The following is a 24373-nucleotide window of genomic DNA, read 5'->3' as shown; positions in this document are numbered from 1 at the left end:
CGCCACCATTCAAGTCACGCCATGCCAACCATATGACTACAACAAGATACGAGAAGTACTCCAGCTGCACTGAGTTCTCCAACTACATCTGGAAGCTGAAGAAATCCAACGCCCAATACGAAGTCGAATGGAGGATAAAAGATCGCGCCCGGGCATACTCCAACATCACGAAGCGGTGTTCCCCTCTGTACCAGAGAAAAGTATCACATCCTGAACACGCTAGGGTCACCGTCCAGCCTCAACAAGCGCTCCGAAATGGTGTCCAAGTGCCGACACGAGAACAAGTATCTCCTAAAAAACCACGGTGTCACCTAAACATGTCTCCACAGCCTCCTGCCCACACCATTCACGTTCACACACCTTGCTCATAACACCCTGCCCACACCAGACATATCCATTTACATTGCGCTATTATCACACTGCTAGCTCTACAGCCTCCTGCCTACAACATCCACACGCATTGTTCACCACCTCCTGCCCACACCAGCCACACACTCCGCGCTAACACTGCACTGCTAGCCCCTGCCTTCAACAACCACACACTCTGCACACAGCCCCTGCCTAAAACACCACCGCTACTGCGCTAGCCCCCACAGTCTCACACAGCTTTTTATACCACCCTCTCCTGGCATATATACCGGCATGGTCGGCACCCGATCTTCATGTTGCCTGATGATTGCGTGAGCATGAAACTTTTAAAAAGTAGCAGCAAACAAGCCTTGATTGTCCTTGTTGTTCTGTTGTGTATTACGCTCTGCCTTTGTGGTGTTGAGCACTGTCAGCACTCTGGGTACATCCTTCGGTACATACATACATACATACATACATACATACATACATACATACATACATACATACATACACTGTTGTGAATTCCAGCAGAAATCCAAGAGAGCTCGATACCGGGAAGGTAGAGCCGTGACACACTAGTCAGAACAACAGATGGCTTGATCAGTCACAACTTAAAGTTTCATGCCATCTCAGGCACTCATCAGGTGATATGAACATCAAGAAAAATAACCCACTATTTAAAGCCCAGTATGGCGGGACAAGGATAACAGAAAGCGCTAGGGGCGCTATCAACTCATATCCGATTCAGTGTCATAGCCAGTAAGGATCGCGTTACTAAGGTGATAAAGGATAAAGGTGATAAAACTGAGCTGGCCTAGCTAGTGAGTTCCGCAGTGCAAAGATGATGATGGTGACAAGGCGGCAGAGAGCTATCAACTGGCCCTACTGCCTGGAGGCAGGGCGCCGAGAAGATCATGTTATCGGTGTTGACAGCATGAATTTATTTTGATGTCGACATTTGGATATCAACTCTGACCGCTTGTTGAGGCTCGATCTCCTGTCGGCAGTGATTATTCTCGCCTTCTCCTCGAGGCACAGGCTGCATCTTTTTGTTATGTTGCTGTAGGCCTTGGCCTTCTGGACCACTCGCCACAAGCGGTCGGAGTTGATATCCAAATGTCGACATCAAAATAAATTCATGCTGTCAACACCGATAACATGATCTTCTCGGCGCCCTGCCTCCAGGCAGTAGGGCCAGTTGATAGCTCTCTGCCGCCTTGTCACCATCATCATCTTTGCACTGCGGAACTCACTAGCTAGGCCAGCTCAGTTTTATCACCTTTATTAAAGGTGATAAAACTAAAATTATCCTTTATCACCTTAGTACCGCGATCCTTACTGGCTATGACACTGAATCGGATATGAGTTGATAGCGCCCCTAGCGCTTTCTGTTATCCTTGTCCCGCCATACTGGGCTTTAAATAGTGGGTTATTTTTCTTGATGTTCATATCACCTGATGAGTGCCTGAGATGGCATGAAACTTTAAGTTGTGACTGATCAAGCCATCTGTTGTTCTGACTAGTGTGTACATACATACATACATACATACATACATACACAAACACATCACAGTGACAATCCGGACAAGGAGAAGACATGAGTCTACAAGTATAAAGAAGCGTAACACTCAAACTCTCACTCTCAGAAAACTCACAGTTACAGTTTGTAAGTTGTCCATTGACAAGGAGAAGATATTAAGAATATAAAGTAACTATACTACCCAAGGAACTATTGACAGTAGTGAAATGCATGCACCTCCATGAAAAGTTGAAAACCGTAGGCTATGATGAATGTCATTCACTGAGGACTCGTTGCAGATCGGTGATACTGGCAGGTCTTCATCTGCTGGTACACCACATCTCACTGTGAATCAAATTCCCCTAAAGCGGTGAAAACCAAGTAGGGTAGACTCTACAAAGTGGTCTAAGTGTGAATATCCCACTGAGTATCTGCATCCATGGTACCTCTTGCCAAGTTACAAGTTTCAAAGTGATGGCTGGTTACAACACTGTAGCAAAATGTACTGTGTCCAAGAAGGACTTGATTGTTTATCTAGGTTTTTAGTTTTTAGTAACTTTTTACACCAGCCCACTATGCCACATGCCAGTGTGCGCCCCCCCCCTCCATTCACCCACATACTTACCAACACCCACCCCTCCCCACACACACCACACATGCCCACTTACCCCTCCACACACATACAGTGATCTGTGGTAGCATCAGTCCACTTACCAATTGTGAAATTAGTGATTTGTAGCGGTGGTGGTACGGTGGATACTGTGAAGAAGAGCAAAGATCAGAGTGAGTGAGTGAATGAGGACTAGCCCATTGCAGAGCACACCGTCTGGCTTAGATTAGAGTGAATGAGGGTTAGGCCACATACTGCAGAGAAACGAACTTCCGACATGCATCCCTATGCCTATGGGGAAGATGCTACCAATCCGCGGTATGCGAGTCATACGAGTACGATAGTTGGGATATCAAAAACAGATGGGATGCAGTGGGAGCATTCGCAGTAACTCACTTAGTGTACGCTCGCACACATAACCATGGGTTGTGGAGCACAGGACATCGTTCCAGAAGCCTTGCTGAGTCATGACACCGCAATCTTCGTTGTTGGCGTTGTTCGGCTCACCAACCAACCAATGGCTGTAGGCGCTAGTGGATGTGCTCAAGTTACCAGAGCCGTCACTCCATGCGAAGATACCTTCCATCTGAAACGAGAAATTGTCGAGTCCATAAAAAATACAGTCATTCGGGTTGAGCGCCGATACACTGCGCAAACAGCACATGTGCTGGATAATTTCATCCAGTGTGATTGTGCTAGGCCCAGCGAGCAACTCTGACAGAACAACAAGTATCTACTGGCCTAGCATTTCCCATGTAAATTGGGTTGGAAGGTCCCTATGGTTTTCAACAGTTATGCTCCTTCCGCTGCAACACGTTGCTGGAGCTCTTATGCCAGTGTACTCACATACTTATATATCCAGCCTCTTTTACGGGCAAAAGAAACACAATGGATGGAAATGCCAATACAAATGCAAACCCAGAAAACAAGAAAAGGAAAAATATGTACAGTCAGTATCGCCTATAGCGTTGGTGTTTGATTTTGAGCATTTTATCACTATAAGCGATATATTACTATGACCGATACTGCATGCAATTTATGCGAGTGGGGTGTCAAACGACTCAGTGCGCCGTGCATACGCACTACATACATGTACAGTCAACTCTGCCGTTAGCGACCTCTGCTGTAGGCGACCATCTACTGTTAGCGACCGATTTTCCGTGCACCGACGGTTTCACATACAAACTGATCTGTCCAGAGCGACCATCTGCTGTGCGCGACCAGCGACCGCGATTTCATGCACGGTGGCTGCATTCAAATCTGCTGTAAGCGACCGCGACCCAGGTTCAGTAAGGTGCGAAACTGTACTTGCCAGTGCGCTGTCGACTGCAAAGTGTGAAATAGCGCTGTCTTGCAAGTGCGATCGACTGGCGCCTGGCCTGTACTGAGGCTGTGCTGTAGCTCTCAAGTCCAGGCAGTGTCGATCTACTGCCGTGTCGCATACGCGTACTATACAGGTATGGTCGTCGTCGAATATCCAATAAAATGATACATGTATAAAAATCACATTATTCTCGTCGATTTGAGTACATGGAAGCATATACCTGGTATGCCGGATTTACCATACATCTGCCGTAAGAGACCATCTGCCGTAAGCGACCGCTTTTTCTTGCACCAAGGGGCGGTCGCTTACGACAGATTTGACTGTACAATGTCATGTAGCTGGCTGTAGCTCCTGACACAGAAAATCAGCATTTCCTCACGATGGAGGCATATTTTGGCAACTTGTGCGAGCAAAACTCACCAAACAACACTCACTGGACAAGTTCTTCACGAAGAAGTAACACCCTGTTCTCCTCTAACATCGCTTGATTTTACATCAATCACTATAACCGATGCAAACATAATGTAATAAAGGTCTTTTGAAATAAGAATTTGATCACTATAGGCGATATATTACTATAGACGATTATTACTATACGCAATAACTGTGTATACTTAGTTATGGCAAATGAAAATGAATTTGAGAAATTGATCACTATATCCGGTATATTACTATAGCCGCCAACCTTATAGCCGATACGGACTGTACTAGTAACCCCAAAGCAAAAATGAGGTGTGATTAACACTATGTATGTGATGTAGTGTAATGCCATTCCAAAACTTACTTTCCTGTCACTAATGCCAATCCAGACTTGTCCTGCTTCGCCGGACTGTTGCAGCAGACCGTACACATTTTGTTGCTCCGTCGGGCTGTTGATGCTGACCAGCTCAGCGCCATAGTTGGAGACGCACGTTTGACGCGCTTCACTCCACGTAAGACTGCTTTGCTTGGAGTTCACCACCAAGTAGCAGCTAGTGCCGGATGAAGTCCATGGTGCTTGGCAATTGCCTGCACATACAAATGATACAATACAAGTAAGTTCTTATTAACAAAAGGAATTGCAGCTCAACACCTTCCAAATCCAAACAGAGTAGCAGCTAGCAATGGTGCTGTTTCAGGAGACGTCATATAAGTGGGTAAAACGTATATATTTGTTACAATCCCTGAAGAGACTCAGACTACCGCTACAAGGCATGCACCCGATAAGACTATCGGCACAAGTGCTGAAATCCCGGCCGCATTGATGTACTCCTTGTGTCTGCCCACAAGTTCCCAATTGACTGTGGATAGCAGCACAATTAAAAAAGTTTAAAAAGCTTTAAAAAACTACTCCCGTACAAAACTTAAACCAGGGACCTCTTAGAGACTAGAGTTTAAAGTGAACTTGCAGGGTCTTGTCAAGTACAGTTCTAAGACAACTTGATTTAGCGTCAAACTGGACCATTACGTAAATATCAGTCACCCCGTCACTCCACAATGCGCTCAGTGTCCGCAGCGGCCGACCTACTTCACTTCCACAACATTACCATAGCGAGAACAATTCTGTTGAGATAATAATAATCTGATATTGCAGCCGACCCTCCAGACAGCTGTTTTGATACAACAGAGCTCATCAGTGGAGGTAGTAGATACTGGATGATTCAGTTGAATGAATTATAATCATATAGGGCAAAAGGTGTAATTTTGCACCGTCTTTATTTACATAGAAGTGTGGCAGGTCCTAGGACACTACGGCGCTAGGTGATGACAGTTCTAGCAGAGGAGATAGCACAATCACACATTGCTTAAAGGGGAAATTAAGGCAAAAATCAAAATTTCACCAGACAGTTGTAGTCTTCGGGGTGCTGAGTCGAATGGTCGTGGTCCGAGGAAGCTGAGACGCTCCCTTCCTACTTTAATCCCAATCGAACTCGCGCACTTCCACCGAAACTGGGTGACTGCGCCCTACTAGATGGGGATTTGTATGCAAAATGTCACTAAAAGCGCCATTTCGTTCTTATAAAAGGACGGATGACCGCGATTGGCCCATATGTTGTAGTCTTTTGGACGCTGAGTCGATTGGTTTTGGTTCGAAAAGGCTGCGATGCAGCGTTCTGCCCTTATTCCCAATCGAACATGCTTGGGCAAGCGGTCACGTGCTCCTGCTTACACCAGTCACCTGGTCACCGTGCCTGCAGGGTGCAACTTACTAGCCTGTTTGACCTTTTTGGGTGCAGTCCTGTCACTCGAGTTGAACTCGAGTTGAACCTTGGTGTGAAAGTTGTCGCCTGCTGGCGCTGTGACCAGGTGACTTGGGCACGCAGGAGCACGTGACCGCTTGTTCAACCATGTTCGATTGGGAATAAAGGAGGAACGCTGCATCGCAGTTTCTCGGACCAAAACCAGTCGACTCAGCGTCCAAAAGACTACAACATATGGGCCAATCGCGGTCATCCGTGCAAGTATAAGAAAGAAATGGTGCTTTTAGTGACATTTTGCATACAAATCCCCATCTAGTAGGGCGCAGTCACCCAGTTTCGGTGGAAGTGCGCGAGTTCGATTGGAATTCAAGTAGGAAGGGAGCGTCTCAGCTTCCTCGGACCACGACCATTCGACTCAGCACCCCGAAGATTACAACTGGTGAAATTTTGATTTTTGCCTTAACTTCCCCTTTAAACATGGCATGGAAAGCTAGACATAGTGCAAAAAAGGCATGCAATCAACAGTAGCTGCGAGAGGTACTCGTGACTACTAGCTGCCACACATACATGTACATACAAAGTATAGAGAGGTTAGTGGTTGCGATATTGCATGGGAGGTTGATGGTTGACCCGTTGAATCCAATTATCGATCTCTCAATATTTTTGTATAATATCGGTGCGGAGACTAGTAGTACTTCTCAGCGTTTGTTGATGGCTTTTTGCACCCGATATCTAGCTAAGCTGCATTCCATGTTCCAGCAATGTCTGCTTGCATTATCACCTCTGGTAGAACTGTGATTACCGAGCGCCGTAGTGTCCTAGGACCTGGCACACTTCTATGTGAATAAAGGCGGTGCAAAATTCCACCTTTTGCCCTATATGATCTCAACGGAATTGTCCTTGCTATGGTGGTGATGTGCAAGTGGAATTAGTTCGGCACTGGAGAGTAAGGAGAGCACATCGTGGGTGGTGGTGTGACTATGATGTACGACTCGTACAGTTCTACCGTGGCTATGCGGATGTTTTGCACACCTATCCAAATGCTGCGGGCATGCATTTTGATCATTATCCTGAATATAAAAATTAATAATATGATGTCTAGCTAACGTGTAGTCTTGCAGATGTCCATTGCTCGTTTTGGGTGTCAGACTTACTGCATGACTTCGTAGTTCGTACATACGAATACACACCCCACTCACCAGCAATACAAATGCATAACTTGGCCATCACTACTACTGTAGATTTCGGGGTCATTCGGATCGGATCAGAACGACGGTGCATGTCGATTATCAGATCAGGCGACTTCGAAACAACTGACTCGCCCAAAAGCGTTGGGAACTTAGGATAACCATGATACACTGCCGGGGTAGGGCCGAACTGACTACGTCCGCACCCGAGGGAAACCCCACTACTCCCTGGTCCGCACAGTGCCATCCATACAGCATCGGTCATCATTATGGAGTCGGGAGACGAGACGTGGACTGTCTGTTAGTCCGGTGCATGAAACATCGTTCGTCGGGTAACGTAACAACGAGTGGCAGTAGGCGATCAAAACCATCTTCATGACTGTACAGATCAAGTAACATGCTTCGAAGTAATATGAACCACGAAGAGCCGCGCACCGTTTCGACCCGATCGCAGAGGTGTCCCAGGACGAAGTCTAGCCGGCGGCAACATAACTATTTCAAAACACTGCTCGCAGTAGGAGCAGATCATGGTAAGGAAAGAGCGTCCTCTCCGCGTAGTCTTTGATCTAAGCCGCAGAGCTGGGCAGTGGCCAAATGCCAAAGGCCACCACGCAGATGTGGGATCATTACCTGATTACACACGGTCGATGATTGGCATACGATGGTTACTGTACATTTGCGAAGCACTACACCCTAGCAACATCAGTGTAGTTTGTGCCCTACCTACCTTGAGCTTGACCAACCACGGCGAGCAATGCTAGTGAAAAGGCAAGTAAGCCCTGCATTGTGGCGGCGAGTCGCGGTTGTTCCGAGGAGACGGAGTCCAGACCAGTCAGCTACCTCTCCTCCTATTCGCCACTCGCCAGTCTTGCCAACCCTACTTCAGCCTGCTTGTACTGCTGAACTGCGAAGTGGAAAGGGCAAAGCGGCGAGTTTTCTCTTTCGCGCTCCCCACCTGTGAACGAGCAGCGGATGGAAAGGTGGCTTGGGCGCGTGCACAGGGTGCACGCTACGACCGCCTACTACACCACATAACACTACTACGCTGTAGTGTCAGTGCCTACCCGGTATACCCAGGTGCATGCGCCGATGGGAAGCGTCCGAAATGGCACAAAACCAACCGAGCAAAAAGTGCTGCATGTGCGGAGACAACCTGTCCTGTCGTCCCTTGAGCTCGTGGACTTTACGTCATGCTCTCCGCCGTCAGATCATACCGCGCGCACTCGTACTGCTTCGTAATCGTTGGTCGCAGGTTCAAGACTCGCGATAGCCACAGACTACTGCTGTCGGCGCACTCCCATTCCGCAGACTCGGTCTCGCCTTCTAGCTCAGGTTCTCCCAGCAGATCTTCCTGTCAGATATGGGGAAGGAAGCACGTGCTCCTTATCAGGCTTATGGCTTTTTCGTAGATATGATCAGATAGGAGTGAGATGTCGTGGATGGCATACACCTCTCGATCGAGCCAGGCAGATCAGAGTATTTTTTTATGATCGCCCTGCGAGTGTGGTATGCAGACCCTGCTTCGACCTTGCTCTGGTAGATCTACATGGTGTAGCCTGTTCGTGGTCAGACAGCTGCGATGGACATGTCTCTTCTGCAGTGCTCTTACACGACTGTGTGTAGCTCCTGCGCATTTCCTGTCAAGACTCAACGCTTATGCAAAGTAACTGCGACACGGCTAGGCTACCATTACTGGTGGTGACAACAGATGTCAAATCACAAGCCTTGCAACAATGTCACACGCATGACTATGCTGTGCACATACTCCACAGCCCGGGCGCAATGTCAGCCACACGAAGAGAGATGAGATTCGTATGGGTATCACAAGGAGCAGCCGGGAGAGCGAATACACCAACTGCCCCGCCCCGCAGCCCCTCACTCCAGGAGTCCCCCCCCCTCCCAGCAGCAAAACAGCACCAAAAAAGGGAGGAGCCCCCAGACGGATGGCCCAACCCATCGTCATCCGTAGCCTATTGCTCCACATGAAGAGGAGGCAAGCTAGCACTGCGACGCTGTCTCTCCGAAACAACTGCTTCCGCGGATAGTATGCTTTGACTGTTGTTGGGCTGTTAGTGCCTTGCCCACAGCCGAATACCCCCCCCCCCCCAACGAGTACATTAATTTTACCGCTTTAGCAAGGTGCGGTGGATGTTAGCAGTGGCCACCACAATGCATACATTGTACTTCCACCCTTTCCCAGCATGATAAGGGAGTACAATGTAGTACTACACCTAACAGTTACATGATATTACACTATGTATGTATGGATGTATTCTTTATTTTAATTGCGAAGTAATTTAAAAATTACTTCGCAAAGTCAAACGAGATCGTTGCCTAACACTACATGTACTCCCTAAATGCAATGGGACTCCAAAGCATTACACATACCAGTCCCGGTGATGGAGGATTTGAGGTACCAGCCTAGACATACACTGCTGGAGGCAAACCAATCTGCCCCCTGCGTTGCCTCTCGCGCTCCCCAGGACACGGGGAGGGCCGCCGCTCTGCCTGCGTTACCAGAGTAATGAACTGTGCACCGGAGTGTTGGCTCATGCTTGGGTAGCGACATGCATTGATGCCGATTGTGATGGATTGATTTCGTTGCAGAGCTCTGAGCAAAGTCGGCGGTGCATTTACTCCTCCCATAAAACTGTAATAGCCTCTTTGTCGACATCAAGCAATTGACACACTACTGTCTGCAGATTGAAGCAATTGCCATAAACAGATAGCTTCCACAAAGACAGAAGCAAAACCAGGGAATTGATACGGACAGATTATTTCAAGAAATTCAAAAAATACAGCCTAGAGTAAATCACGGTGTGTTCTCAAGCAGAAGTACTGGTGTGAGTTGAATGCCATGGCTCCTGGTTAAGCTAGTCTGCTACTGTGATGGGAGCAGCCGCAGGTAAATTATCAGAGAATGATACGGTTGTGATCAAGTCCCGACGTTTCTGGAGCTATAGGGTCAGAACAGGGCCCTTCGAAACTACACTGATGAGATGTAATCAATCAGGCTTTGCACTGCTACAACTGTAGTTGTGTTGAGCTCCTGATGAGATGTGATCAATCCTTTGCACTGCTACAACTGTAGTTGTGTTGACCTCCTGATGCGATGTAATCAATCCTTTGCACTGCTACAACTGTAGTTGTGTTGAGCTCCTGATGCGATGTGATCAATCCTTTGCACTGCTACAACTGTAGTTGTGTTGAGCTCCTGATGCGATGTGATCAATCCTTTGCACTGCTACAACTGTAGTTGTGTTGAGCTCCTGATGAGACGTGTACTTACTACATGTGCTCAATATCTCAGTGGATTGGCCTACAGGCCGGATCACTGCAATTGATGTCCCAGTATGGCTCACCACATCTGGGCTAACATTCAGCACTTAAGGTCCACAACATCCAGAGAGCTGACATTCACGTGACTAGACGACCGGCTCCAACTCCGAGGCGCCTGTCGATGATCACGACTTGGCTTGGAGAGACTCTGAAGAAGAGCGTATTGACCAGGACAACGAGTAGCTTTCCATTGCATCTTCATACATGCTTTCAATGCTGCTATGGTTGCCTGCATTTCAGAGAGGAAAAATAGGCACAGATAATCACATGATAATCACATGCAGTGTGCAGATGATGCGCCTTACAGCAGAACAAGAACTGTCGACCATGTCTGGTGCATAGCTATGGATGTGCCTGGCACAGCTACTGAGTACTGTTGCGGGTGTGTACATATGACTTGAACTAAAATAGCTATGCACCCCGGGCAGTGTGCTGATACTCTTGAAAACGTACTCGTGTACACAGTGCACCCTTGCCTTGCCTGCTGCATGCCGGCATGTACTTGGTAGTTGCATTTGCGTTGCACCTGCATGCACGTGCAGGGAATAGGGAGAGAGAGGGGGGGGGGAGGCCTCAGGGGAGGGTATGAGAGAGGAGAGAGTTGTCCAGAGGTGTTGGCTATGAAAGTGTTCTTTTGGTGGTCTGGATTGGGAAAAGCAGTGCCATCTGTCAAGTTGATAATTATCTGACTGCTGGCCCTATGTACTGCATGGTGCGGAGAGTTGTATTATGGTGCTCTGCCTCCTTCCCTCAGCTGATACTTCCACTAAGGTACTGGTAAAACCCATTTTAGCACATGCACAAGTATGTACAATGATAGATTCATAGCTACAGTACAGGAATTAAAGTGTGATTTTCTAAACCGATACTTTAGCATAGACAGAAACACCAAAGCACTCACCGGTACAAACTGCGCTAATAAACGCTTTATCTTCCTCCATGTAGGCGTCGGCGTCCGGGAACCTCTCCACCACCTCGTCGTCTGTGTCTCCCTGACGGTATGCTAGCCTGCATGCCTTGGTGTAGGGATCATCCACTGATATCCTGAGCCCGTCTGCCCAGGCTTCCAGGCATGCCTCGTACTTCCTGCCGTGGAGCTGAGCGCCGTGACTAAGCTGGCCAATGGCACCGGAGTTGAAGCGCCAGTGCGCCACAGTCACACGCGGAACACGCTCTTCTTCTGCCACTTCGTACTCCCTAACGATGTCGGGTACGCTGTGCAGTCTCCCTGCGCCCGACGGGTGATCATGACAAAGAACCTTCGTCCGAATGGAGCCATCAACAATATCACCGGCAATAAATCTAGCCATGTCACAGAAATGGGTAGCTTGCTCGACCACCGGGCCCCCAGACAATTCCTTACGCCACCAATTGTAGTTGGTTGAGTGGTTGTATGCATTCTTGTACGTAAGCTGCAAGTACGTGAGCTTGGCACCAGTTGAGGAGCTATGCTCCAAGATCAGCTGTTTCATTCGCCTGATGGCTGGGTGGTATCTGAACATGTACCCTACGGACACCACCAAGTTCTGTCGCTTCTGCTCCTCCAGTACAGCTTGCATGTATGCATCTACCTCCGCTACTGGTTTCACGGATAGCGGCTTCTCTACGAAACAGTGCACACCGGCTCGTACGCAGTCCAACTCGATTGGGCGGTCGAAATGGCCATGGGTGAATGGTGGAACGCCGATGAATACAGCATCCAGTTTCTCCTGCTGCAGCATCAACTTGTAGTCTTCATACGCTGTGCAATATTCATACTTGCCTGCATTTGCTCCATTCTTCCGACCGGCTAGAACTTCCTCAGCTTTACCAGCTATGGCATCGCAGATAGCCACAAATCTCACCTGCTCAATTTTCTCCAGTCTACTGGCGTGATCCCATGGACCAAGCGTTCCTCCGAAGTTTACCGCGCCAGCTCCAATGAAGCCCACCCGAATATTTCCCTTGGAGCTACAAGGATCAATTGTCGCCATTGCGGTCTTCCCAGCCTTGGCTATGGCCAGCGAGTAAACGGTAGCCAATCCTGTCTCGAGGTCCAAGTGGTTTGTTTACAAACACCATACAAACCCAGGACCGGATTTGAAGGGATACTGAAGTCTATTAGTACAGGTGGAATCCTGATAATTCGAACCTCAAAATGCCAGGACAAAACTTCTAATTATCCTGACATTCTAATTATCCAAACATGAACCCACAACACAATAATTATGTATGTCAAAATGCTCTCATCATGGTCACGCAGAGTTGCGCTATGGACGTAGACACAGATTTCACAGATTCTGAAATGACCGGCACAGCCTGCTCATGCACCAGTACAGGTCAGTGTACATGTAGGTCTACAGTGAACTTCGAATTACATGTACTAGTACCCTTGGCTAACTTCGAATTATCAGCACAAATCCCCCACATTTGAACAAATTATGTGGGAATCGTATTGATAGAAATTGGTCCTGGAAAAACTTCTAATTTTAAGCGGTATGTTCGAACCATATTCGAATTATCAGGATTCCACCTGAATTACTAAATACTAGTAATAAAATAATTATGGTTGACTACATACATAGCATTACTCCATTGGCATTGCCCCTTTGACGAGTGTCTCGTCCCACCACGGCACTGCATTATTTAGGGCTCTAGACTTCATTCTGACACTTGACAGTTTCAACCTGGGTAAGGGCCGCCGGGGGTAGTAGATCTACTACATCGTCATGTAGATCATGGTAGACGTACCTATGACTAGTAGATCTGCTATGCCGAGTACTAGTAGTAGACCCCATCTACTCCCTGTGACTCAGCGGGTTCCAACTTCCCACATTCAACGTAGATCTACTCCACTCGCCTGCACAATGCGTCAGTGGGATGTGCACTAGTATTTCTAGAGCAATTCCAGTCCCTGTGATCCGCATTGCAATGGTCGTTTTCATCCAAAAATGCTTTTAAAAGTCACTGAAAGGCAAGGCAAATTGCCATTAGTCAGTCCCAATCTCTACGGATGAAAATCAAGTCGCGACGCCAAATATCATGGTCTGCTTTTAATAAAATTACAATAGCCTTATACAGAGTCAGTACTAGTACATGATTGCGCATGCACATGTCTTCAAGGTGAACCTTCACTCAGACACGTAACCAGGTAACGGTTAGGGATATATTACCAGAGCCTAGAGGGAATCATGAACTGATTGCCATGACTTGCCAAGACTCCCTAGTTGGTTCAGACTAGAGTGAGATTTAGAATCATCGGATGATCTACCATTTTCATACGCCAGTACAGGGTCACCCCAGGGACACCGTGGCAACATGACTTGTATCTGACTAGTTCAGAGCATAGTAGTTACGGCTCAGCATGCTCCAGTCACTCCAGGCTGCAGGCAACACACTGCCAACTACCAAAACAACATGCACGCAATCATCATCTTGCTCGTTCAAGCTTGCCGCAGGTGGAGTTGGCAACTTGGCACATCTGCATCAACAGTACTGTAATCTAAGCATGGTGTTATTCACCAAATCATCATTGTCGTGCATTGCTTCCCAACTTCTTCCAATAAATTCTTTAAAAAAATTCCAAAAAAGATATTCCCTAGAATCTGAGAAAATATTCTAAAATAAAATACATTTCACAAGTGCCCCAGTGTCCTAAGTAGTTCATTTGCAAATACTGATACGCTGTTTCAGATCATCTGATTGAGATACTTCAACGTTCGAACTGGCAGCATGGAGCTAGGTTCATGATAGGACAACACCGAACAGTTATTTACTGGTATGTTCACTGGCAGTGCTCTTTCAAAAACGGCCCGGCATACTAGGATATGCCCTGGTAAGTGCGTGTAAGTACATCTCAGCCCCAAACTACACCAAATGAGCCACCACCAATACTGTACTTTCCACGCACCATACATTGCTACTAGTATGGAACTTGAGGTGTCTCTTCGTATCTCGTCATAGTATGCCACTTCTATCCTGCAAGCTGCTCGACCACTCTCACGCTTGATTAGCCGATGACTCAGAGGCCTGGCGCACTGCCCAAGACAGAGCGTACGTTCGCAGGGCATCTTCGTACGGACTCTGGACACTCTTCGAGCTCCCTGCACACAAGAAGGCCGAGAAAACGTGTTACGCTCTACATGATCAGTAAAGACAAGGTCCATATCGCTGCATCTTGTTGCAAGGATTATTCCCACACAGGCCTGCATAGACTGTCCATGCTATGAGTTCCATACAGGGGGCAAGACTCACTGGCAAATCAAACTAGAAGTGCTGCATTGAGAACAGGAGGCCATAGCGTTATGGACAACAGAGCAAAGCGGATAGCCAAACAGTGATCCTGCAAAAAGAACTTCAGAGTGCAGCACCCCCCCCCCCCCCCCCTACACCACACACACACGCACACACACACACACACCACACACACACACCGCCACTCTCAGGCCTGTATCAGTGTAGCTCATATGTTCCTAAGGCTATGGTGACAGGAGCAACAGGCCGCAAGATACTCCACGCTCTCAACGTACTGTACTAGTGGCCCAGGACAGCAGTACATCATGATGACACATGGTACTTACCAGTGCGAATGGCATCGATAAATACGTCATCTTCTTCCTGGTACGGATCAGCACTTGGGTACGTCTCCACCGTCTCCACATCCGTATCACCTTGCCGGAATGATAGGCGGCAGTTGGGAGTGTAGCAGTCCTCCACGGTGACCCTCAGGCCGTCTGCCCAGACCTCAATGCGCGCCTCGTAGCGCTTGTGGTGCAGCGCCACGCCGTGCGACAGCTGCCCAATGGCACCATTGCTGTGTCTCCAGTGTGCCACGGTCAGCCGCGGGATGCGGTTCTCGCTAGCGATATCTCCTTCTCGTACAGCATCCGGTACGGCACTGAGCTTTCCTGCGCCGGATGGATGAGTGTCGCCTGTGCACAATGCCTCTATACTGCTCTCAAGCACGTCACCACCGATGTAACGTGCTATGTCACAGAAATGCGTCGCCTGTTCCACTATGGGCCCGCCCGATAATTCCTTTCGCCACCAGAACGGATGGTCGAGCTGTGAATATGCACAATTGTAGGTCAATTGCAGGTAGGTCAGGCGTGCGCTTGTGCTGCTCTCGTGATCGGCCAGTAGCTGTTTCATTCGCCTGATGGCTGGGTGGTATCTGAACATGTACCCTACGGACACCACCAAGTTCTGTCGCTTCTGCTCCTCCAGTACAGCTTGCATGTATGCATCTACCTCTGCTACTGGTTTCACGGATAGCGGCTTCTCTACGAAACAGTGCACACCGGCTCGTACGCAGTCCAGCTCGATTGGGCTGTCGAAATGGCCATGGGCGAATGGTGGGACGCCGATGAAAACAGCATCCAATTTCTCCTGCTTCAGCATCAACTTGTAGTCTTCATACGCTGTGCACTCTCTATAGACGCTAGCATTCTCTCCGCTCTTCCTAATATCCAATACGAACTGTGCCCTGCCTGGCAGTTTGTCAGCAATGGCCACCACCCTCAATCCTGGGATGTTCTCCAGTCGGCTAGCATGATCCCAAGGACCCTCCGCACCTCCGAAGTTCACTGCTCCGCCACCTATGAATCCCACTCGCACTGTCTCTTTAGCGGAGCTCATCATGTACCAGTCGTGTTACTGTGCACCCAGCCACTATTGTAGTATTGACAGTGACAACTATTTCAGTCAGTTCTCGAGTCCTGGACCACCTTGCACAGTAGTTGTACGTCTCTCTCTCTCTCTCTCTCTCTCTCTCTGGGCCACAAGTGCGGGCGAATCTGATGACTACGAGTACTGTACTGCCGTATTTTGTCTGAGGACTTTCACAAGTTTCAGAAACGTCCGTGTGCTATTGCACAAGCGCGCAAACAGAAAAGAACCCAGTCCAGCCTCTTCACCCAGCACCATCCCACTGTCCGAAACAAAACAACGGTCACCGAACAGTCAACTGCCACTGGAAGTGATCTACGCGAGATCTACGGGCCGCTAGTATCCATGCACGCGCATGGAGCATGTGCATGCGATAATGCACAACAAGCGCTAAGCATGCTTCAAGTTTTTTTGATGACTCCCTGGCCTGATTCAAGATAAAAAAATATGAAAATTGAAATTTCGTTTGTTAGTTGTGTTGATGAAATATGTGACAATTATTGTAATGAATTGACCTGTATTGCATATTGCCGGCTTGCAGTTATACTGTTATTTCACGTTCTGGAAAGTACTAGTAGCATACTAGCAAGAGTGCATTATTATTAAATTTTGAATAGGGCAGTCCCACAGAGTATAAGTATTATCGCTGCAGTAATGTTGAGTGCAGCTCGCAGATTGAATCAATCTCAGCGATTTCTGTTACGGCCCTCGGTCAATGGCACGTCATTGTCCATAGCATGGCGGTCGACGCTGAGGAAGGGTCCGAAGCCCCCTCAAAGGAAATTTGAGTTTACTGAAGTCGACCGACGTTTAGTTCGTGATCGGAAAAATACAATCAAGGGTTTGGGCCAGGTAGCATGCACCGGATGTGGAGCCCCTCTGCAAAGTGAAGACTTCAGAAAGATGGGGTATATGTCAGCCATACGCATTGAACAGTGTGCAAAGTTCGAGTCGACTCCTAAGACCCCGTTCCCACCATATGTATGCCTGCGCTGCCACACACTGAGGCACTCTGCGGATGGGGTGCATGTGGAAATGAAGGAAAAAGAATATCGGATGGTGATGTCTAAGCGCATTACAGAGCATAACTGTCTGATTCTATGGTTGGTGGACATTACTGATTTTCCATCGTCCCTCTTCAAGGGAATTGCAGATATCATTGGGCCCAATAACCCAATCATCCTTGTTGCGACAAAGGTTGACCTTCTCGGCGATCTGAACAAGGGCTTAGTATCTGAAACAGTGCGTGAGTGTATGCTCGAAGGATGGCGAGAATCCGGTCTGGCTGACAAATGCCAGCTGGTAGCGTTGCACATGATCTCTGCTTCGACTGGTTTTGGCGTTGGCAACCTCTTGAAGGACGTAAGCTCACATTGGAAGAACCGAGGTGATGTTTTTGTAGTTGGTTCAGCTAATGCTGGGAAGTCGACATTGTTCAATCGTATTATGCCACTGATGTGTGGCATGTCAGCTAGTCACAGGGGCGGTGCTACGGTTGCCAAATGGCCAGGCACGACACTGAGGATGATTCGATTCCCGATGATTGCCTTCTCCGAACAGATGCGCCTAAAGGAGCAAGCCAGAGCCGAGGTGTTGCGACGCTTGCAGCAAGGAGAGGAAGAACGAAAGCAGAAGCAGCCGGCACTGCAAGTCCTGCAGAATTCACAGCCTCTTTTCAGTGATGGATTTAGTCACCTCGACAAGTGGAAGCATGGCCTGGCGCCGGATGTGTCAGGAGTCTGCAGCTACACTAGCCGAGATGTTGAGGACATCTTCAACCCCCAGCCTGGAATGAAGGCTGTGTACGAGACACACGGTGAGCTGCTTCGGGTGAAAAAGATCAATACACGTGAGAGAGAGGACTTTGACAGCCTCGACGAGGACGTGGAGAAGAAATACGGCGCGTTGTTGAACGATCGAGTTGTGCTTAGTGGTTCTGACCCTACAGCTGTTGAGAATGTCTCTGTGTCCACCAAGTTCTCTCAATTGGAAAAGATGTCAGCTGAAGGAGAGATTGAGACGAGCCCTGTTGATCCCGATGAGAGGATGGACTTAATTGGCATTGATTACGAAGATGACGCGTCTAAAAAGTACCTGTATGACACACCAGGCTTAGTCCATAAAGATCAGGTATGTATATTGAGTGTATGTCATGGGCATAATCACAAATGTCGCCGGGCTGCGTTTTTCTTTTACGTCAAGTAGTTCTTTTACACGCCCGTAAAAATTGAAAAAATATGCACACTGCTTGATTCCCCTGAAAAAATCACTTTCTGCATGTGATGTATGCTTTGGGAGGAAAGCGTAGTACTAGTCGAATGTCCCAGTCTGCCACCCCCAGAGCCACCGTTGGCACACTGCGAGTGAACAGGGAGAACAGAAGCCCTATGGGAAGCAATTATGGCAAGAAATCTGCCTAACAAGCAACGTGATCTACCCACTATCGGATAGGGTATCAAGCGACACCATGCGTCGCGGCTGCATGGCGGCAAACCAACTTGTCAATGTACACGGCCTGTCTCCAGACGCCAGTGGGTGTGCTGTGCGTTAATATTGTTCTTGTGTGTGTGTCCATGTACTGGTCTGTGTGTGTGTGTGTGTGTGTGTGTGTGTGTGTGTGTGTGTGTGTGTGTGTGTGTGTGTGTGTGTGTGTGCGCATGTGCACACTTGCACATGTATTTGGCAATGTGTGTTGTTGTCTCTAGACAAGCAACTATCTGGATCCTGAGGAGATTCACCGTGTTGTCTCCAGTAAGCCACTCAAGCCCCTCATCTTGTTTCTCAGACCAGGCCAGACTATTTTCATTGGTGGATTGGGTCGCTTGGACTTTCTTCAGGTAAGTGTGTGTGTGCCTATCAGGGACTTTCCCCTTTCTCCCAATTCAATGCAATTTTAAAAGCAGGATTCACAGAAGCATTTTTGCGATGCCATGTGTGATGCGACGCGATCTGCGACGCAGAGGTGCGATGCAAATTCGCAAAATATCATTTCGAAGAAGAAGTCCGCCTCGCTACGTCACCTTGCTGATGCGCCTCAAAGTGCAATGAAGGTGTGCACGACAGCCTGGCATTCACAAGTAGCTGTGTTCGAATATTTGTACATATCTACAAGCAGCTCTTGTATCTAGTTTACAACCGTTGCCGCAAAGAATATCCCAGTCGCATCGCGAAATTTGAGCCAATCACCGATTGGTGATGAAGTACGGGGCATGACGAGGGACTGATCAGATCTCTGCTTTGCTGTTTTCCTTGCACAGGGTGACTGCATGGCGTACTTCACGGTGTTTGCCTCCAATCTAATGCCAGTGAACCTGTGCGAAATGTGGGAGGCAGATGGAACCTATGAGCGGATGAAAGGTTCCAAGGCAATGGCGGTAAGCATGGCCCCGTATACATGTACTTGCGTTGGATCCATAGATTAATGCACGTCTGCTTGTGACGAAATTAGGAAGTAGCTGCATGTAAATTGCTCCACAAGGTACATCCGTGATCCCAGCATAACACTGTATTTTCCCGCATCCAATGCAGGTCAGGAAACACTACAACGATTGTAATGATGTGTGTGTGCGCGCACGCGCGCGTGTGTGTGTATGTGTACGTGTGTGTGTGTGTGCACAAATTCTCACAGGTACCCCTCGGTGGTCCAGACCGGTTCCGAAAGTTTCCCAACATGCAGGGCAAGGAGATCGTCGTGAACGGCTTGGGCATGGGCCGTGCATCGCGTGACGTTGTCCTCTCCAGTGCCGGCTGGGTATCTGTTACTGTGCCCCAGCCGAGACCCGTCTTGCTGCGGGCGCACACACCTGCTGGAAACGGTATCAGTACTCGTAGCCCCCTGTCACCATATACAGTGCAGCTGCGCGGCGAGCGCAGTACAACCTGCCAGTACGCCTTCAAGGGCACGCCGGGCGTCACCAGACCGTACCGGGGACGCCTTTCGTTCGAGCAGAAGTGGAAACAGCACAACATTGACGAATATGGAAATAGAAGTAGAAAGTCACTTCCATCGTAGCAAGTGACCACCAGTGGCCGGGTCGCTTGCAGCTTGTCCACCTAGAAGAAACAGTGGATTTCCTGGAGGTACTTTTGAACTACAGCAAGTACTGCTGCGCTTTGGCAAGTGACTTGCTTACTCTCTGTTGCTGTGAATACGGAAGGGTGTGTACTCTGTCACAGCGTGTTGACTTTTTTTTTCTTTTTTTCGGTCAGATAAAGCTGGTTCTTTCTGATCCATACGAACATATTGCATTGTTTCTGACATTAATTTTGTAAGGTCTAGAGTTGAGCCCTGCAGCCATGTACACCATTATTCCACTTGCATGTAAAGTAATTGCAACCAACTCTACTACCAAACACATACTACCTTGTCCGGCACAAGACCCACTGTACTACTGGTATTCTTTCTACCTTTATCTTCGCCTTTCCCTAATTAAAGCTGAGCGACAGAAACAGCGACAGGTTGTTCTGTGGCTTCAACTTCCGTTTAGTCAACACAGGAGGCAGTGGTCTCCAGGTGGCAAAACAGTATTCTAACAGCATGAGTTCTTTACATAGAGTATCAATACCACTGTGATAAAGTACTACTTCAAAGTAGTGAGTTAAACATCAGCTCGAGAGGCAGTGGAACAATCACATGCTATTGGTTCATAGTTCTTCTATCAGCACCCGCTTCGGTGCTGCTGCTGCCACTTCTTCTGGCATAAGATCCAGAGCACCGGTTTCCATTCTGTCAGCTGCCTGCTGCCCGACATCTTTCATGTCCGTATCGTTAGCAATGTTGTGATAAGCACTACCCGTGATGGACGTGGGCTTGTCCAGCACACCCACATCCAGTAGACCTCCATCCGTTGCTGATGTACGTGTGTTGCTGCTCTCAGCGTGTGTGCTCGCTGTTGCAGACTGTGGAGGTGCAGAGACAGCGGTGGCACCCGCCACAGACCTGTCTTCAGCTTGCAGACCTGGAGCCATGGACAATGCGTCCTGCACGTGTGGCATGTTCTGTGCTACTTCCACGTCCTCACTGCCACTCACATTGCTGTCCTCATCGTCGTCACTGTCATCGTCACTGCTATCGGATGATGAGTCATCGCTACTTGACGAGCAGCTGGAGCTACCATCACTTGCATCGCCATGGGTATCATCGTCGCCATTTTCTTGTAAGACCTCCGTTGCAGCTTCCTCCAGTTCAGACAGCTGCCAGCCAAGATCCTTCTTCACCAGTTTCATCTATGTAGAAGAGGCAGAACAGCGAAACATTTACACCGTGGCATGATTACAGCACACATGTTGATAGGAATTTCAACTCTCAAAACTCTGAGAGGATAAACCCTTCCTTTCCTTTGCACAGTCATCTGAAAGCCAGAGTGAGTGAGAGAGAGAGAGACGCCATGGGCGCTAACAACCCAATGAACAGCACAAACATCCCATGCAAAGCTCTGTACCTCAGCAAGTCGTTCTGCAATTGCCTTGATCTTGGAGTGACTGCAGCATGTAAAAACACCATCAAATTCATGATTCAGGACTAATGTAAAAACTGTGCAGCACATTACAAATAAGTTGAAATAACCCTACAGCAATAAGTTATCAATAGACAAAAAGTGCGGGTCACTAGGTCGTCAGCATGCACACATCACAGCATGAACGGAAAGCTTAGTACTAATAGTATATGTAAGGTATGTGCTTGCAACGTACCTACACCGTTGAACCCATACACAGTAGTCTGTGATGTACAGGTCGTTCAGCAAATAGCGATTCTCGTCGTCTTGCAGCAAACATCGGATTTCTAGCAAGCATTTCAGAATTTGACGTCGACCTGCAGCCAGAATTAAACGTCATACACTAGCTGTAAAGCTTGCCATATACACACACAGTCAATCCAGTCAGTCATGTGTTTGACCAACCTTGGGAATAGAAATAACCAGACAGGGCTTGCAAAGAACGGGTCACATTACAGTTGTAAGAAGCAAAAGACGACATTCAGCAACGAGAGGCATTCTGGAGATATTTATCAAACTGCGCTGTGGTAGCATCACATACTTTTTACACAACTTGACCTAAGTACACATACACTAGTCTAGGTTCTTCCAAACAAACCGAGCAAGAAGATGGAGGAAACGTCCTTGAGAACCAGCTTGACCAACTTCCAATGCCGATAGAGTGGGTATGCTAGCATGTTCCGAGCCGACGCCACAACAACATCCTTCAAAGAGGAAAACCACTGCAAGCATGAAGAACAATACACAGATATCTGGTTACGGTCTCCTTCATCAGTAAAGTTAGAGTAAGAATTGATGCAGATCGCTTCCTGCAGGTTCATTTCACAACCAGATGTGTTTTAGGCCAACTGCTACAACACAGCGCAAGGTCGAGTGGTGGCGGTTTGCCCAAAACACATCCCAAAAATTGCTACTGATAATACAGATACTTCGAAGTATAAGCAATAGAAGTGGAAGCAGGAACCTTGTGCTGGGATCACACACACAAACACACACGTGGACATGATTGTAACGTTATGCTAACAGGACGCCCCTTGACATTACAGGGCAAGAGAGGCTAGCACAAACTCACCTCAAACCAGGAGAGTAGACAGGCGACCTTCGACACAGTCCAACCCGACTCGACTGTGTTCTCGCCACATGTAGAGCGGTGATTGTAGGCATACGCCATCATTAAGTCCACCAGACCAAGGTAGGTACAACGTGTCAACGGCCTGTCCAGGAGATACTCCTTATTAGGCAGCTCCTTCAGCCTATCCAGATCTTCTGATGAGAATGTAACTGAAGGAGAAAAAGGAAAGAGAAAGACAGGGAAAGACTGATAAGGGCAAATTCACACGGGCCTCTTTCATTTTCTGATGAGCCACAACCTATTTGAAGAGTGTTCATGCGTCCTCATATGACATCAGGCGCCTCTTCCATCTCTTCCGGGGAGAGGCACGAAAGAAACTGCGATTTTGCGAATAGTCCAGGATTTTTTTCATTTTCTTTGCTGCCGCACATTTTCGAGATTGTATGCGTGCATACCGGAACCATTGCCCCGGTGGCGCCTAGGAAACATAGCGAGAAAATCATGTTCAAAGGAAACATTGCCATATCGTACGAGCGGAAAACCTCATCTCAACTCTTTCGAGAAGAGCCATGCTATTCCAGATGAGACCACGCAAATTCACCCCTAGCATGGTTCAATGCAAGATGTGTGGGTTGTTTACATCAAGAAACAACCCACAGGCGTCAGCATTAAAAAAAAAAAGAAGAAGAAAAGAACGAAATATAAGAGAAAAGAACGACAAGCATTTTATTTTATTGCGTACAGTTGACATGACATACAGCCAAGGACCATAATAATAGCACTTAATGGAGATTGGCATGCACGCCTGCACTTGAATTCACGTACCAAACTTCTCCTGAGCTGCCACGTGCTGATCACGACCATTGGACAAGGATGCTCTGCAAGAGCCACACAGCGACCACGCATAAAGAGATGAAGGCCATGTGGTGTTAAAAGACGGACAGAGAACACAGATCACTGCACATCTTGACACACATCCCGGTGCACAGCTAAGCATGCAATTCCATTCACAAGTGGCTCAAACTCCAGCACTAAAGATGATCAGACTTATGCAACATGGATAAAATCCTTAGTAAGAATATGCGCCTTGGGGTCAATATCATACTGTACATGTACAGAACTTCTACTGAGAGATGAGGCTCTCTATTTTGAGGCACATGCAAAGATAATGTACCGGTCTGAGTGCATTATCCAAATTCGGCAGCAGACCTTCATAAATATGCAACATTCCGAACGGAATCATCTGTTCCACATTCCACGTGATTCACGTAATGCACTCGACTGCTCTAGAGCTCTCCATATCAGAACACTTTATAATTCTTGACATTGTGACGCACACACTGCATTCTACTAGTAACAATTGACTGTCAGTGTCAAAGTGACAGAATAACAACTAACTTCCTCCAATGAATATCTTCCTCAGGTGTAAGGCTTTGACTACTGTACATGTAGCAGTTCGGCTTGTGACCCATACCAGAAGTACAAGTATACTTTTTTGCACATTGTTTATACGAGGTACAAGGCTTAGAAAGTGAGCGGTTCTTGCCTACCTCGAAGTAGAAGAAAAAGTCACAGCCCAAACATTGGGACAACCTATACACTGATACAGTCTATACAATGGTGAAATCAATACACTTCGACGGCATATGC

The 24373-nt window shown here is 47.8% G+C and overlaps 5 protein-coding genes across 5 annotated transcripts in view; 1 reads left to right on the top strand and 4 right to left on the bottom strand.

Annotated features, from left to right (window-relative positions):
* The window catches only part of LOC135814074 (macrophage mannose receptor 1-like), a 43171-nt gene extending 35068 nt beyond the window's left edge, over nt 1-8103 (bottom strand). The window contains exons 1-4 of the mRNA XM_065327134.1: nt 7899-8103; nt 4589-4812; nt 2877-3066; nt 2585-2629 (exon numbers count right to left, since the gene is read on the bottom strand). Coding sequence (XP_065183206.1) covers nt 2585-2629; nt 2877-3066; nt 4589-4812; nt 7899-7956 — 517 coding nt within the window. The 5' untranslated portion in view covers nt 7957-8103. The remainder of the gene's footprint in view (nt 1-2584; nt 2630-2876; nt 3067-4588; nt 4813-7898) is intronic.
* Nucleotides 8104-9819: 1716 nt separating this feature from the next.
* On the bottom strand, nt 9820-12722 carry LOC135814073 (uncharacterized). Its single transcript, XM_065327133.1, has 2 exons — nt 11412-12722; nt 9820-10739 (listed from the first exon to the last, which is right to left on the bottom strand). Exons 1-2 carry the CDS (start codon nt 12481-12483, stop codon nt 10636-10638), a joined length of 1176 nt encoding a protein of 391 aa, XP_065183205.1. The 5' UTR covers nt 12484-12722; the 3' UTR covers nt 9820-10635.
* A 1191-nt stretch (nt 12723-13913) lies between these two features.
* On the bottom strand, nt 13914-16481 carry LOC135814072 (uncharacterized). The gene is made up of 2 exons (XM_065327132.1): nt 15070-16481; nt 13914-14592 (listed from the first exon to the last, which is right to left on the bottom strand). Exons 1-2 carry the CDS (start codon nt 16127-16129, stop codon nt 14489-14491), a joined length of 1164 nt encoding a protein of 387 aa, XP_065183204.1. The 5' UTR covers nt 16130-16481; the 3' UTR covers nt 13914-14488.
* A 133-nt stretch (nt 16482-16614) lies between these two features.
* Nucleotides 16615-20513, top strand: LOC135814070 (nitric oxide-associated protein 1-like). Its single transcript, XM_065327130.1, has 4 exons — nt 16615-18286; nt 18862-18993; nt 19414-19530; nt 19785-20513. Exons 1-4 carry the CDS (start codon nt 16811-16813, stop codon nt 20166-20168), a joined length of 2109 nt encoding a protein of 702 aa, XP_065183202.1. The 5' UTR covers nt 16615-16810; the 3' UTR covers nt 20169-20513.
* A 151-nt stretch (nt 20514-20664) lies between these two features.
* Nucleotides 20665-24373, bottom strand: part of LOC135814071 (protein SHQ1 homolog) — a 9054-nt gene continuing 5345 nt past the window's right edge. The window contains exons 10-15 of the mRNA XM_065327131.1: nt 23549-23601; nt 22724-22932; nt 22250-22373; nt 21848-21968; nt 21598-21637; nt 20665-21382 (exon numbers count right to left, since the gene is read on the bottom strand). Coding sequence (XP_065183203.1) covers nt 20801-21382; nt 21598-21637; nt 21848-21968; nt 22250-22373; nt 22724-22932; nt 23549-23601 — 1129 coding nt within the window. The 3' untranslated portion in view covers nt 20665-20800. The remainder of the gene's footprint in view (nt 21383-21597; nt 21638-21847; nt 21969-22249; nt 22374-22723; nt 22933-23548; nt 23602-24373) is intronic.

This window comes from Sycon ciliatum, chromosome 4, assembly GCF_964019385.1.
Source record: "Sycon ciliatum chromosome 4, ocSycCili1.1, whole genome shotgun sequence".
Classification (NCBI taxonomy): Eukaryota; Metazoa; Porifera; class Calcarea; order Leucosolenida; family Sycettidae; genus Sycon; species Sycon ciliatum.
This window is presented reverse-complemented; position numbering and strand designations above follow the sequence as displayed.